The following is a 17,014-nucleotide window of genomic DNA, read 5'->3' on the forward strand; positions in this document are numbered from 1 at the left end:
TTCGTGAAAATGTTGTCTCGCTTATTAAGAGTCAATGACTATCTTGCGAAAATTATGTGATGTACAGTTACTTAAGCCCTGCTGCTCCTAATTTTCTTTTACATTCTCATATACAAATTGTGGCCCTACTTTCTTATGATGGGGTCTCAAAATCCATAAAACAGGAGGACATTTCGAAATGAAGTTATAACATGGCTTCAAACGTATGGAAAAGAGACTTCTTTCCAGCAGACATGCATTACTCTAAATCTATACTCCTTTAAAGTCCTCTTACCGATGGTCTATAATTTAGCTGTAAATATGTCTATAGGACATTCATGGTTCTATTGTGATTCCTGTAAAGGATTTTTGATTACGTATTCACTGACAAGCTATCTTGGTCCGTTTTTACTCCCAGATTCAATGACTTGAAAAATTAAGAATCAACATTATGTCGGAAAGCTCTTAAATAAATTTCTTCTTTTCAGTTAGTTATTCAGTTGGTCGGTAATTCTTAATTCAAAGCAATATGAGCTGTATTTTTGAGAATATTATTTTGCTCATCAAATGTGTTGTTATATTAATTTTTTTGTAATTCAAACTCTTACGATCCATTAGACCAAAATAAGGTTTAAAAATGTTACAGATGAAATATTTCTGTACAATCGAATATACAGTATTATATAAGAAATTATTATTGTACAGGACGACAATAATGCAATTTTTCTTCTATCAAAGGTTATAAAAAGTCCTTCCCTTGCAAATATGAACAACAGATGTTTATAAATGTTCTTTTTTCTGTCAATGAAATAGTTAATTACAAATTTACAAAAAAAAATTTCCGATGTCAAACATGCAGCTCATATTGCTTAAAGATGTGATTCAAAAAGATTTGTTCCAATACGTATACAGGTGCACCCAATGTAATTTCTTCCCCTATTGGATCATTATATGTACAGTATGTATTTACCTAGTACTATCTTTATGTACAGTATTTACCCAATATTAACTCAGTGTACAGAATTTACGTCGGAGTCTAGGCTCACTCTGTGTAGAGTAGATATATACAACCTTATTTACCTAAGACTAAGGAGCTTAGGATGTATTTCATGAATGTCATAGCCACAATATTTAGCTACACTTTTTTTCCATTAACGTTATAAGTGATTTTTGGAGTGTGGGCTGTTTTTTATGATATGTATAAAATAGATCCGATGATTTGTTTTCAAATAAGCTAATAATGATAATTATGATATACATATTTGAATTAACATTTTGAAATATCAATTCCTGTAGTCCCCGCTATTCTTCCATAACATAATATATCATGGCAGCTTGACAGGGTTCTTCTCAGTTGATATTATTCAAAGTGGCCTCTGGTTTTGTGACTTCTGTAGATTTCATTATAAAGTTGGAAATGGTCTTTTTCTTAAAATTTCTCAAACATCCCTGGATTCAGAATTCCTAACATAAAATTTGTGAACACCTCTTGTATTACATGTACTCCTTGTTCTTTCATATAAATGTTAATTGAAATAGAAACAGAATGCAAGAAATATATTAAAGACTTGATTTTATTTCAAATTACCATATTAAATAAAGCAATTGTTTCTTTTATCTCAAATTTTTTAACATGTAATGCACATACTGTAAAAGCACAAATATTTGTGGGGGATTAAATTTCGTTTATTTCGTTGTTAACAATATTCAAATTAAATCCCACATGACATTTTATATGACTATATATTGAATAAGGTTCCTTTCAAAACAACGAAATTAAATGCCCACGAACCTATTTTTCATGACAAAACAACGAAATTTTATGCCCACGAAAATTTATGCTTCTACAGTATTTTTACTATATGCTAGCTTTTACAATGCCAACAATTGGAAAATGGTGTCCAGATAACATGAATGTCTAGCAAGACTTTTTTTTTCTATTTTCTTTTCCGAAAAATATAAGTATAATTTACTACTATTGCATTATTTTGTTTAATTTTCAATTCTGTATCTCAATATTTGCTAGGAGTCAAGGAAAACGGGATTGAAATATTTATGCAATGAAATTAAACATAAAATAATATGCATTACATACCATATACACTGTACACGTATTTACAAACAGTCATAACAAAATGAATTTTTAATTACATGAGATCAAGCACCACAATATCTCATCACATTCACAACACTCATACACAATTAAACAATTCCAAACATTTGACCTTTATTAAAATCACCCTCAGTTAAAGTGCCATTCCAAGAAATAAAAGTATTGCCAAATGGACTGCAATTTTACTTTGAAGTCTTCCCATTTTTTTTGTCTATCAACTACTAGTATATAAAAAAATAGATTCAAAGATCTTTTTTATATTTGTATGCATACTTCTGGTGATTACATCTATTACAAAGCTGCATAAATCGCTTTAATGTCCGAGTATGGCACATTCCTTTCAATGGTAATTTAATAAAAAAAAACTTACAATCAAAGACAGAATATACTAATGCTAGTCTGATTTGAATGCATGGTTCTCTTTGAATTGTTTTTGATAAAACCCATCAACTGTGTCAGGGACACAAACATTTAATGCATAAATACAGTGAAATAAAATGAGGTGATAACTCTGCAACAACTGTTCTATGCAGAGAGACAGTAGGAAACCAAAGACAGACAACCAACTTAGTTAACAAAATCTTTGGATGAGGGAGGCACTGTTTATAATTAACACACAGAGCCAGCAGGGTGCTAGCTGGTCGTGTCCGATGATGGAGTGTCCTTCTGTTCAAACTTCTGTAATCTCCTCCGCCGGATTTCATGCATCTCGTCTGTAAACTCTTCTTTGGCTGGATCCTCCCATTCTGGCATTTCTTCCTCTTTTGGTGGCGTGTACCCCGTAGCTCCCTCCAGGTCCTCATAACCTGTCAATCAAAGGTCAACAGTTCATAACTGAGTAAACTTAAATATAATGTTAATTCTCATTCACAAATTCTCATTTCTCAATCAGCACACAAGCACATTTCAGACCACTTCTCTGAGAAAAATAATCAATGTTTGGTGTATTCTGACCCTCATAACCTGCCATCAAGTTATACCCCAATAAACTTTGCCATAAAAAACACGTGATTTTCATCTGCAGAGTTAAAGTAATGCAATGTATAATTAGACTACTCTTTACATATTTCCGCAATTTTTGTGTTAACTGACAATTGAACTTACTAAGGTCTGTCCCAGAGGGTTCTGTTTTTATCTCATTTTTGGTTTTTATGTCCTCACTCTTGGTCTGTTCATCCTGACTTCTATTATTTGAGGATACATTTGTATTTATGACTGGAGTGCTGTAAAGAAATTAATCACAATGTAATTATAAAAATATGAGCAATAAATGTCTTGTACTTTCTACTATTGAAAGTATTTTGTACTATTAACTGCATACCCATCCCTAAATATCTGCAAGGAATTCATCAATTTTGCCTAAATCACCAATCGTGAAATAAAATCATTTCATTCCTATTACATCATTACTTTATTTGAGTACTTTAACTGAGTTGATATCTAGTTTATTTGAGTACCTTAACTGAGCTGATATCTGGTTTAGTTGAGTACCTTAACTGAGCTGATATCTAGTTTATTTGAGTACCTTACCTAAGCTGATATTAAGTTTATTTGAGTACCTTAAGTGAGATGATATATAGTTTTTTGAGTATCTTAAGTGAGCTGATATCTAATTTATTTAAGTACCTTAAGTGCAGTGATATCTAGTTTATTTAAGTACCACAAGTGAGCTGATATCCAGTTTATTTGAGTACCTTAAGTGAGATGATATCTACTTTAAAAAATATTTGAGTACCTTAACTTAGCTGATATCTAGTTTATTTGAGTATCTTAAGTGAGATGATATCTAGTTTATTTGAGTACCTTAAGTTAGTTGATATCTAGTTTATTTGAATACCTTAATTGAGCCGATATCTAGTTTATTTGAGAACCTTAACTGAGCTGATATTTAGTTTATTTGAGTACCATAATAGAGCTATATAGTTTATTTGAGTACCTTAACTGAGCTGATATCTAGTTTATTTGAGTACCTTAACTGAGCTGATATCTAGTTTATTTGAGTACCTGAACTGAGCTGATATCTAGTTTATTTGAGTACCTTAACTGAACTGATATTTAGTTTATTTGAGTACCATAATAGAGCTATATAGTTTATTTGAGTACCTTAACTGAGCTGATATCTAGTTTATTTGAGTACCTTAACTGAGCTGATATCTAGTTTATTTGAGTACCTGAACTGAGCTGATATCTAGTTTATTTGAGTACCTTAACTGAACTGATATTTAGTTTATTCGAGTACCTTAACCGAGCTGATATCTAGTTTATCTGAGCCTTCACTGAGCTGATATCTAGTTTATTTGAGTACCTTAACTGAGCTGATATTTAGTTTATTTGAGTACCATAATAGAGCTATATAGTTTATTTGAGTACCTTAACTGAGCTGATTTCTAGTTTATTTGAGTACCTGAACTGAGCTGATATCTAGTTTATTTGAGTACCTTAACTGAGCTGATATCTAGTTTATTTGAGTACCTTAACTGAGCTGATATCTAGTTTATTTGAGTTCCTTAACTGAGCTGATATCTAGTTGATCTGAGTTCCTTAACTGGGCTGATATCTAGTTTATTTGGTTACCTTAACTGAGCTGCTACTGTGTTGTACTGATTGATCATCACCATGGCTCCACCCATTAAGGCCTGGATATCCCTCAACCACTGAATCCTGGCCTCCACGTTCTCCCTCTCTTGTCCCTCAATCTTCCTCAGATCCTCAGTAGACAGCTCAGAGAGATTGCTGGGAGGACGAGGCATGCCTGCAAATAAGATAAAAGGCAGTCTTAAAAAGAGGCTTAATAGACCACAATGCTTGTCCAAGTCACTATTCTTCCTCTGACAAAAGACTATGTAAATACTGATTAATAAATAGAAACCTTGTCTGGAAATGGGAATAAAATTTTTGCAAGATTGAAGTGTTAGAATTTTGAAAAAATCTGGTGAAAATTTTGCATGTTCAATTCATCAACATTTTGTATTGAAAATGCATTGAAAATTGTATTTAAAAAAACAAGATGTGCTTGTGAAACACTGATGCCCCGTATGGTAACATAGCAAAGATTTAACTTTTCTTAAATGCAAATTTAATTGATACCAAAAGTAGGGTATTGTCACTGGAAAACAATCATGAAATTTGAATGAGGGCCAATTTTAAAGTTATTTTCAATAAGTACAAAAATCTCCAAGGTCAAGATCAAAAGGTCAAGGTAATTGGTATCCAATGAAAGGTCTTGCCACATAGAATACTTATATAGAGTATGGCATTGCCGCAAACCACAGCCAAAATGTACGCTCCTCTCCCATCTGGCCGTGGTTGAACGAGGAGAGAATTCTTCGTAGCTCATTAAAATATTGACCAATGCAAGTAAAGCATAGTCGAATGATGAACTTTATCACGACCTTTCAATACCCAATCGTAGTATAGGAAATATTTCTTGCATACTGTTGACGTCAGTTGTTGATTTCGATTGTGATGGAAACAAAACTTGCCACTGACTGAATATGACGTCACAATAGAAGTGCGTAAATATTCAAGATTACGACACTTTTTGTGATCAAGCAGACACGGGTAGGAGAGAGCTATATATGCGGACTCCGGACCGTGGCTTGAGACGATGAGAGTATGGAAGCCCAAACCCTAACCGTTCAGAAGTTATGGCCAAGGTGTCTAGTAATTATTTTTAAAAGTAGGTCAAACTCCAAGGTCTAGGTCAAAGGGTTAAAGTTCTTGTTATCAAATGAAAGGTCTTGTCACAAGGAATAAATATGTAAAGTATGAAAGCACTAGCCTTAACCCTTATAAAGTTATGGTCAATGTTTGCTTTTAAAAGTGGGTCAAACTCAAGGGTCAAGGTCAAAGGGACAAACTTAATGGTATCCAATGAAGGGTCTTTTTACAAGGATTACATATTATATGAAGTATGAAGGCCCTTTTCCTTATCGTTCATAAGCTATGGCCAAGGTTAAAGTTTTTTCACAAGTCTAAATCTAAAAGGTCAAGGTCAAATGGTCAAGGTTGTTGGTATCCAATGAAAGTTCTTTCAAAGAAGAATACATATGTCAAGAATAAATGTCCTGTTATGTACTTTTCAAAAGATATGGCCAAAATAAAAGTTTAAAATGTTCATGTAAAAGTGGGTCAAACTCCAAGGTCAAGGTTAAAAGGTCAAATTTGGTGGTACCCAAAGAAAGGTCGTCAAAAGGAATACACATGTGAATTATGAAAGCCATAGCCCCACTCACTCAAAAGTTATGGGAAAGGTTAAAGTTTTTGCAGACAAACAGACAGACAGACACGACAAAAACTATATACCCCCGAAACATCGTTTACGTGGGCATAAAAAAAAACAAACAACAAAAAACTTTAAAGACATTAAATCTAAAACAGAAATGGCAATGCTGTGAGGTTCAGACTACTGAAATATTACGTTTAGAATGAATGCATAAATAAATCTATACAGAACTTAGTGGCTTTTAAGATATTTAAATCCCCACTACAGACCAGGAAGTAAAAACACCTGACAGGTAGATAACACAGGTAACTAAGTGGGTCATGTGATCAGAGAGCATACTAAATGTTAACAGACAGGACAGCCGCCATTTCTGAAGTCAGGTAAAAAAACATTAGAGGAGCATTTTGTAAATTTGCAAATTGTTTTTATAGTCTGTGAATATACATACTGTAAGCTAAGCTAACCATGGAAATAAATTGAATCTTGAATACCGGTATATTCAGCTGAATGACTTTACTGTCGACAAGTGTATATATGTACAATATATGCAAATCATGTCTGTATAATGGCCGGTCTCTGACATACTTTTCAATTCAGTATGGTTATCTGGCTAAACATAAATTTTGATTCCCTCAATCCCAATCATAAATATATAATCATTGATGTTGACGTTTTATTCTTCAGTCACTTTACCTAATAATGGACCCCCGTACCAGTGCCCAGGACGTGATGCGATGTGACCTGTGTGACTGCTGTGGTACAGATGCACTGCGACACATGTCTTGTCAACCTGTGTAAGGCATGTGTGGGAGAACACATCTCAACAGGTGAATCTAAAGATCACAAAGTCGTTAAATTTCAGGAGAGGAAATCCACTCCCTTTTATCCTATATGTACAACTCATAATAAAGAAGGATGTGAAATGTTCTGTAAACAATGTGACATTCCTGTCTGTCTTAGCTGTGTTGCTCTTAATAGACATTTAGGTCATGAATTATCAAAAATATTACAAGTTCTGGATGAAAAAAAGGACATGATTATAAAGGAAAGAAATTAATTAAATGATACAATTTATCCCACATACCAGGACATTGCCTCAGATGTACAAAACAGAATGAGTCAGTTAGAAAAGGAATATGGAGATCTCTCAACAGCCATAACAAAACATGGAGAGGACTGGCACAGAAAAATTGATGAACTTGTCAAGAAACTTAAAGTTGAAGTTGATGAGATGAAAAACACACAGTTACAGAGTCTACAGAAACATCTGGATGAAATAAACAATACAATATCTGATATCAAGGATGAAATCAATTCAATGGAAACTGTAATAGACACCAATGACTTGTCAAAACTATTTGGTGTCACGTCCAATCTAAACACATACAGAAATCTTCCACACAAAATTTTGCCATTTTTACCAAAATTTATTCCAGGAAAATTCCAAGAAGAAGAAGAACTAAGTAAAATGTTTGGAGCCTTATCATCAAGTTCTTTAACTTCAGATAAACATGGCTACAGTATGAAGACAACACAGAAATCACCAGAAGCTGGATCCTCTCCTCCAGTCAAACAGCTGCTTGATGAACCAGAGACTGTCACCACCATAGACACTGGTTATACAGATTACCTTGCCAATGTGGCCTGTCTGAGTGATGAAGAAATCTGGATGAGTGGAAATGACAGTACCATGAAACTCTACAGCATCAATCAGGGTTCACTACTCAAGTCCATCACAACCAAGTCAGGGAACGCACCATATGACATAGCAGTGACAAAAAGTGGAGATCTAGTTTATATTGATACAGATGATAGAACTGTGAACATTGTGAAGAATGAGAAGATAGAGGAGATGATCAGACTACAGAACTGGAAACCTAAAGGTGTCTGTAGTACCTCCTCTAGTGACCTCCTAGTTATCATGGTCAGTGATGATAATAACCAATCAAAAGTTGTCCTTTACTCTGGCTTCACAGAGAAACAAACCATTCAGTTTGATGATAAAGGTAAACCTCTCTATTCACCTGGTCCTTATTATCATTACAGATGCATAACTGAGAACAGGAACCTGGATATCTGTGTGTCTGATGATGGAGCTAAAGCAGTAGTGGTGGTCAATCAGGCGGGGAAACTGAGATTCAGGTACACTGGACATACTCCTGATCCAAAGAACGAACATTTCAGTCCACGAGGATTCACCACAGACAGTCAGAGTCACATCCTTACAGTTGATTATAACAATGAGTGTGTCCACATCATAGACCAGGATGGACAGTTCCTCCGTTACATAGAGTGTGGAGCGAGTAAACCCTGGGGACTGTGTACAGATACAAATGACAATCTGTTTGTTGCTCAAGTGTGGAAAAAAGAAGTGAAGAAAATCAAATACATGTATCTGCATTGAAATACATCACTGATTGGTGTACTATGTAATCAATAAATGAAGCATGAAAATTAACTGATAAATGTACATAAGTATACTGCTTTATGGAAACTTGCAATAATATCTGAATTATTTTTACGGAGATAAGGAGAAGGACTAGGCATGCAATTAAAAAGTTGAAAGGCAAGAACAAAAACAGTTGCTAGCCAAATTTGCTTTGAAAGATTTTTTAGGACAAGGTATGCCTGTAACCATTTAAAAGCCACATACAAAACAGTTGCTAGGTCGATTTGCTCGAACTTTGATAACCACTCACCAAAAGGCATCATAAGAGGTGGAAACATAGGCATCATTGGTGGTGGCATTCCTGTAGGAAGTGAACCCATTCCTGTAGGAAGTCCACCCATTCCTGCTGACAAGCCTGGAGATGTGGAGACTGATGGCTGAGGGAATGTGGAGGAGACCGTGGCAGTAGAGGTGGTGGTCTGTGGTGCCTGGGAACCACCTAAAGAAAGTGAAATATGATTGAACTTACTGGGTACCACCTACAGAAATAAAGTTTTTTTTTGTGTTTGTTTGTGCTTTCTATTCAAATTCCGTTAAGATTTGGTCTTAATACTGAACTGTACATATATAAGTAAAGAAAAAAATCTTTAATAAAAACTTTTCATAATATTGGAAGAATATTAGACTTAAAACCGAATGCTCAAGTGCTTTCTTTGTTTGACAAGTATACTGTTCTAACCTGGTGGTGCTGGGTTGGGCTGCTGGGGAGGAACAGGGGGCTGTGGCCACATCTGAGGAGGAATACCCGGCATACCAGCCAGACCCCCAAACACTGCAAATTCGAGAAAGTTGTGATTTAGTGCAAAACAAAATTGGAAAAAATTATGACATTTCTACCGGTATTTGACAATTTTAAAAAAAATAAATACAGGTGACTTTCGATCTCTCAAATTTCAAGGGACCGCAAGAAAAGTTCGAGAGATCGAGGGGTTCGAGAGATAGAAAGTAAATAAAATTTGGATTTTTCAGTTCCAATCATCGATGTTCTACTATTATAGATACCGGAAGTATATGCAAATAAAGTCAATGCACACTTTCAATCGTTTTCTAAAGGTAATTCACTTGATTTCAACAACAACGATCGTATTTCAAATAAATAAAACGAATTCCTAAAGTTTCAAAATTTATTTGTTCTTTTTTCATGATAACATGAAACCAGAAAAGCAATTGTCGGTTTTGCTTGATCGGATCCTTCACCAGAATTCACCACTGACACCAGATTTTTCTTAATAGGTATTCAGTCCTTGTGAAATAAATTTCTTGTGTAATATTTACCTTTCTTGGATTATGTAGACTCTAATAAGTTTATAGTCTATGGGAACTTATTCCCATGAGTCTATAAATTATTTTCTTAAAATTATCGTCTCGGATTTAAGTCCAAATAAGTTGTGAATTCGTTTATAATATACCTATAATGACCCACAGGTGTAGTGTCGTCTATGTAAATATCCAATTAACACCTTCATGCTAGCCCCAGGCGTTCACTGTTTTCCATGTAAATCCAGGCTGCATCAATTTTATGCTTGATTGGAGTGTTTACACACGTAATCAAAAGTTCGAGAGATAGATAGTAAAAATCAATAGAATATGTGTAACGGGACCAGGTATTAGTTCAAGAGATAGAGAGTTTAGAGAGATAGAAGTTCGAGAGATCAGGAGTAAATTTGCTTAGTTATATAGAGGAAAAAAAAGGGACCGGAGGCTCACTTCGAGAGATCGAGAACTTTGACTCATATCAGCAAGAGTTATCTCTCATGTCTAAGTGTCAATGAACCTTAAATTTACTACTGTAAATAAGTTTTTATTTGCAGAAACTTAAATTTCATTTAATTCAACTGTCTGGTAGCAGAAATTTTATCTCACTCATATCTTATTTAATTAAAATAACGTAAAACAATCGATATATTTAGTCTAGCTAAAAAATACATTTTGATTATCTCAAAAGAATTTAATGATCTACAGTGTGTAATATTTTACATATGCCACATACTGTTTTGAGGGGGCTGTGGTTGTGCGGGCTGAGGAGGGGGCATGGCTTGTGTTGTGATTGGTGTCGTCCTCAGTACATCCCGCCTACACGTGGGACAGGTCTGTTGTCTCTGGAACCACGACCGCAGACAACTGGTGTGGAAGATGTGATTACATGGTAACTTCTTGGCAGCTGTTGTCATGTTTTCCCGACAGATGATACAGACATCGTCCACTTGAAGCTCTTCTTCTGTGGCATCAGGATAACTATAAACAGACAATGTGTGTTCAAAAGACCTCATCTCAACCTTTGGCTCAGTTTAGCTAAATAATCACAAGATAGTAACAGAAACTTATACCACAAGCATGACAGACCAAACCACTTACTTAGTGTTCATGTTTCTGATAGCTCTTCTGGACATGATGACATCATGTAAGGCTTTCTTGAATCCCCTGAAATAAAATATAAATCCATGAACTCCAAAAAGATATTTAATTATATTGATATATTTACACATTGAATTTGAAGAGAAAATGTTAATTTGTGTGAATTTCATTTGGGGGTCAGAGGTCATAGCGCGACTGAATCACAGAGCGAGGTGATATTTTGTTCTTGTAATAAATGCAATTTAACTCGAAATGCATGTATTCATCTCAAATATAAATATAAGTAATAAACAACAATGTTAAAAAGTTCTTTGGGAAATGAACATTTAGTTGGTACGTGATCAAATCTACTGAGAAGCCCTTGTTTATTTCTTAAAAGGACAATAGCTTCAAAATTACATGTAGTTTAGAGTTTATTTCATGCTTTACCTCATAGATAGATACATAGGTCTGATGGCAAACAGTGGGAATGTGTGGACTTTGATCATGAAGACCATGAACGCCATGTATAACACAACCGTCACCGCACCTGTAATGGCATTATAATCTTACTAACTACAAATCACACAAGCATCAAGAATGCCTGCTTAAATAAATCTCATTAGTTTCTAATTTTTTCATATTTATTACAAATGTATATGTAAAAGATCTGTGTGCACAGCAAGTGTATTATGTATTTACCAAAATACAAGTGTAGAGTAGGTATTTGCCTATATGCACAGCAAGTGTATTATGTATTTACCTAAATACAAGTGTAGAGTAGGTATTTGCCTAAAACCTACACTATGCACATTAAGTACAGTTATTACCTAGGACTAGCTCTGTGTACAGTAGATACACTGCCTTGTTTTCCCAAGGGTTCTCATTCTGTAAGTCTATAGAATGTAGGATGTACTTCATGAACGTCATAGCCACTATGGTCATCAAGATGACGTACTGAAAAAATGGAGAGAAGAAAGCATTTCATCTTTTTATTCTGGTAGCCATAAAATAATTTGTCAGAAAATCCAGACTGTTCTTGACACATGGTTTATCTGACCCTTTGTACAAGTTCCTACTCTTTCAGTAGGGAATTTTTAATAGAAAAATTTAGAAACAAAAGTTGGAAATATTTCACTACAGATCATGAGATATCATATTGTACCTGAGAAAGTTGAAATTACATAATATACATGTCTACCAAACTATGGGTATTGTCCACTACTAACCAAAGAAATATGGCAGAGTTTACTATATACACATGTGTACTATTTTTGAAGAAATGAAATAACTTACCTCAAATCCAAACACAAGCTGTACCGATGCCCCTTTGGTGAGGGTACTATAGTAAGCATGGTTTATAAAGTAGATATCTATGACACCCAGTAATGCTATCAGTGCTACAAAGAGAGAGGAAAATAGGTCAACTTCATGGCTTCATTAATGTTCTGCAATTTTTTTTTCTCCAAACATTATGTAGTCTAGAAATACATTCCTTTAAGACTTTGATTTCAAAGCTTTAAACAATGTAACATAAAGTTAGATGATTTAACTTAACATGCACGTCATCTTCCCTAGCCGAGGGGTTTCTGACCCACTACTCACATAAGGAACACTTGGCCTATTGTGCTATCAAAAGTCAGGATTTTTCTCTAAAGTTTATTGGTATCTTTGGTCCAGTCAGCAAGTGCTCTTGTTATACCTACCAGTATATCATCAAACTAACAAGGCCGAGTCTAATCCGAGTGCGCATGACTTTGAGCAGCTTTTTAATTTCATGCAGTCATTTGTGCGACAGTACACATTTGCCAAATATATTGATTTTAATACAAAATGTTTTGTTGTCAGTAAATTCACGCATGCATGTAAAGTACTCAAACACAAACAAATCAGTATAAAAACGTGTCGTGTGAGGAGACGTTATTTCATGCTTTCTTTTTGATACCAGAGTGTTTTTCATGCACGAGTAGACACACTGACAAAAATTCATAACTCGACTTTCAGTATTTAATTTTTAAAGAATTTTTTTGAATTTTCATTACATAAAATACCTTGATCAAGGTATTTTAAATACCTTGATAAAGCTATATAGCTTTATCAAGCTATATACCTTTATCGGGGTATTATGCTGGACCTGATGAAATGACATAAATAATCTTAATTTTTAATAGCAAGATAGGCCAAGGGTTTGTGAGGATAGTTGTGAATCAAAAACCCTGCTTAGTGAAGATGCTTGCATTTTGTGGATGAAATATAAAACTAGAAAACTGACCAGTCAGTAAGGACCCCGCCATGGGGTAGAATTATAAGGGTGCAGCTTACAGAATGATTCAAAAATGTATGAACAATAAGATTTTAAACAGCGACTGTGTTCTTAAAATTAATTCCTGAATATTCAAAACCCTGTAGATAATATCCTTGTATTTACATAAGGCAGTAAAAACAACTCAACATTGAATGTATTAAACAATAATGAATCTTGTGTTATATATAAAATGCCAGCCTTCAATGAATGCAAATACATATTATGAAGGCTTAACCTTAACTTCAAAACTAACAACAGTTGCAGACAGTTTTCATTAATCTTAGGGTGACAGATAAAAATTAATTTCCTTCAGCAGGTTAGATAAATAATCCCAAGGGATTAATTGTACTTCTCTCTCATCATTTTCTTCTAAATTTACAATAAGATCTTTTTCAGTAATGATAGAATGAGGTTTTTATCTTTAATCTTGAATTTACATATTAAGAGCAAAAAAAATTAAAATATATGTCTTCTTAAATCAATTTCTTGTTTTTAGAATTAAATCTATTTCTTGTTTTTAGAATTCATTGGAAATCTGAACTCATTGTGTAGGGTATTTCAACAAAATCATAGTATAAACATTTACATGTGTACTTAAATCCACATTTCAGATTGTTCATAGCATTACAAATTGACTTAACTTCAAAACAAACTTCATTTGCAGACAGAGGTGGTAATTAATCTCAATGTGACAGATAAAGATAATGCTAGGATTCTCTTCAGGAGGAAAGAGGAAAGCTAATAAAAGACAATATAATCTCTGAAAATAGTTTTTTCTTTTTATGGTGATGAAGTTGATGAAGTTAAAATCTTACTTTAATCATTATTTATTTCTCATTATAAGTCTAAAGAGCTAATTTGAATGGATTTCGTGAATGTCACAGCCACAATCTTTAGCCACATTTTTTTCTCATCAATGCAATAGATGTTCTTATTTTAATTCAGTGATTTTTATTTCGGGGGGTGAGATGGGGTGTTTGCTTTAATAGATATATAATATAGATTTGATATCAAATACTAGTAAACAAGTACTAATACACATATTTAAATTCACCTTCTAAAATATTAATGCCTTTAGTCCCCCATATTCTTCTTTAACGAAATATGTCATGGCAACTTGACAGGGTTCTTCTCAATTGGTCTTGCTAACAGTACTTAGCAATCAATAAATCACCCGAGCATTTTCGATCTAATGACCTTGGAGATTCACATATTTTAAAAACCTTTTAATCTCAACCACAGGAGTTCGCGTACTAATCAATTTTACCTAAATTTAATTAAAAAAATACATGATATCTTTATTATAAGTTTTCTCTCTTTTTACATTTATTGAAAATTTAGATAAAACTGATAGGTATGCGAAATCAAACTACTGTGCCTCCACCAAGAGAAATCATGGAGGAGCATTGTATTATAATGTTGGTTAGATAAATAATCCCAAGGGATTAATTGTACTTCTCTCTCATCATTTTCTTCTAAATTTACAATAAGATCTTTTTCAGTAATGATAGAATGAGGTTCTTATCCAACAACCTTAAAAATTAATAATATTCTTGAATTTACATATTAAGAGCAAAAAAAAATTAAAATATATGTCTTCTTAAATCAATTTCTTGTTTTTAGAATTAAATCTATTTCTTGTTTTTAGAATTCATTGGAAATCTGAACTCATTGTGTAGGGTATTTCAACAAAATCATAGTATAAACATTTACATGTGTACTTAAATCCACATTTCAGATTGTTCATAGCATTACAAATTGACTTAACTTCAAAACAAACTTCATTTGCAGACAGAGGTGGTAATTAATCTCAATGTGACAGATAAAGATAATGCTAGGATTCTCTTCAGGAGGAAAGAGGAAAGCTAATTAATCCCAAGGGACTCATTCATTGCAGTATTCTGTTTACATTGGGAACATTTTCAGAAGTTATCTCTCTTTGCCAATGTATTCTTATATAAAGTTAAGGAATCTACCCCACCACCCCAGCTCCAAACCAGAGGACATAGAGAAACAAATTTAACATCAAAATATGTCTTTCTGCCTACTGAACTACCATACCAAATTTGAACTTAATTGGGCAACCATAAAAAAGTTATTAGGAAAAAACAGAAAATTTATGGACAGAAGAATGACAGACGGACAAACGGACAGACAGAGTGATTACTATAGGGCACCCGCAAATTCTTGCGGGGCCCTAATTAATGATGTTACAGCACTTACTTAATGCCCTGATATGAAATAATATTGAGATTACAGGACTTCTCTCCATCTGCAATGGTACACAAAAAGTCAAATTAACATTATGAAAATTGTTATTAACTTATTACAGTAACCGAAATTTGGTTTCATAATGTGTTTAATTCTTCAAAGCTTTACTTAACAGTGTCATTCTACTATTAGACGTCATAACCATGGTTAATAATTTTAATTAGCGGTCAACTGAGAGGTCACTTTGAACCTATATAACACTGGAATAAGTTTCAATCCTCCAAATTAGATAAATAAAATAATCATATTTTTAATTTTTATCATTATCTTCTACTTACGTAATCAATTCTGTCCTCAGCCAACCAGTGAAAACACTTCAGAAACAACAGAAGTGTGAAGAGAGCTACGAATTTAGGACTGAAGTCATCCCGAAACACCGTAAACTCTAAGCAGGTCTCTGTCACTGCATACCATGATCTCTCAATTAAATGCTAAAAGAATAAATACATGTTATATGGTGGAACTGATACCTCACTAGTTCTTCTATAATGGGAGGACAAATGTTTCAACTGGAATGAGAGACACATTTACTTGACCTTTTTTTTTTTAGTATTTTAATAGATTATTTGGATAGAGTTTATTCAGAAAGAAGACTTAAGTCCTAAAATATAATTTAAGTGGCTTGTAATCATATTCAGTTTGTGATAGAATAGCATTGTGAGTTTGTGACACTCTCATTGATTGATATATGTTATGTTCATGCAGGTATGTCCAAATCTTTGATACAATTGTTTCATTACTTCTATTTCAGCAGGTCGAAGTGTCCCAAAAATACCTTCCTCATCAGTTTTCCCATGAGAATGATGAAAACAAATGCTTGGATGTACAACATCTGAAAACAGGGTGATGCTTTTAAAATCCATTTCTGCATAACTTTCTCTATCAATCTAAAACTCTTATATTGACCATGTTACTATCAAACTTAAAACGATACTGAACACACTTTGAATCTCATATTACATGGTTATATAATAAATAATAATTTTGTCCTTTTGAAATTACAACAAAAAAGCTTTGTTTGATATTAAGAGAATACGTACCATACTTATAACCGAATGTTAAGTGCTTTCTTTGTTTGATAAGTTTATTGTTCTAACCTGGTGGTGCTGGGTTGGGCTGCTGGGGAGGAACAGGGGGCTGTTGCCACATCTGAGGAGGAATACCTGGCATACCAGCCAGACCCCCAAACACTGTTTATAGTAGACAATATAATCTCTAGAATAGGAGTTTTTTCTTTTTATGGTGATGAAGTTGATGAAGTTAAAATCTTGCTTTAATCATTATTTATTTCTCATTATAAGTCTAAATAGCTAATTTGAATGGATTTCGTGAATGTCA

The 17,014-nt window shown here is 33.7% G+C and overlaps 1 protein-coding gene across 1 annotated transcript; it reads right to left on the reverse strand.

Annotated features, from left to right (window-relative positions):
• Positions 1–2,569: 2,569 nt before the first annotated feature.
• Positions 2,570–16,554, reverse strand: LOC134241519 (E3 ubiquitin-protein ligase synoviolin-like). Its single transcript, XM_062723559.1, has 13 exons — positions 16,417–16,554; positions 15,955–16,107; positions 15,629–15,677; positions 12,397–12,500; positions 11,931–12,057; positions 11,551–11,650; positions 11,122–11,187; positions 10,757–11,001; positions 9,446–9,538; positions 9,017–9,205; positions 4,667–4,844; positions 3,197–3,315; positions 2,570–2,898 (listed from the first exon to the last, which is right to left on the reverse strand). The coding sequence occupies exons 1-13, from the start codon at positions 16,537–16,539 to the stop codon at positions 2,726–2,728; spliced, it is 1,719 nt and encodes a 572-aa protein (XP_062579543.1). The 5' UTR covers positions 16,540–16,554; the 3' UTR covers positions 2,570–2,725.
• Between the last annotated feature and the right edge of the window lie 460 nt (positions 16,555–17,014).

Source organism: Saccostrea cucullata, unplaced genomic scaffold, assembly GCF_032062105.1.
Source record: "Saccostrea cucullata isolate Sc308-1 unplaced genomic scaffold, CSIRO_AGI_Scuc_v1 ctg7226, whole genome shotgun sequence".
Taxonomy (NCBI): Eukaryota; Metazoa; Mollusca; class Bivalvia; order Ostreida; family Ostreidae; genus Saccostrea; species Saccostrea cuccullata.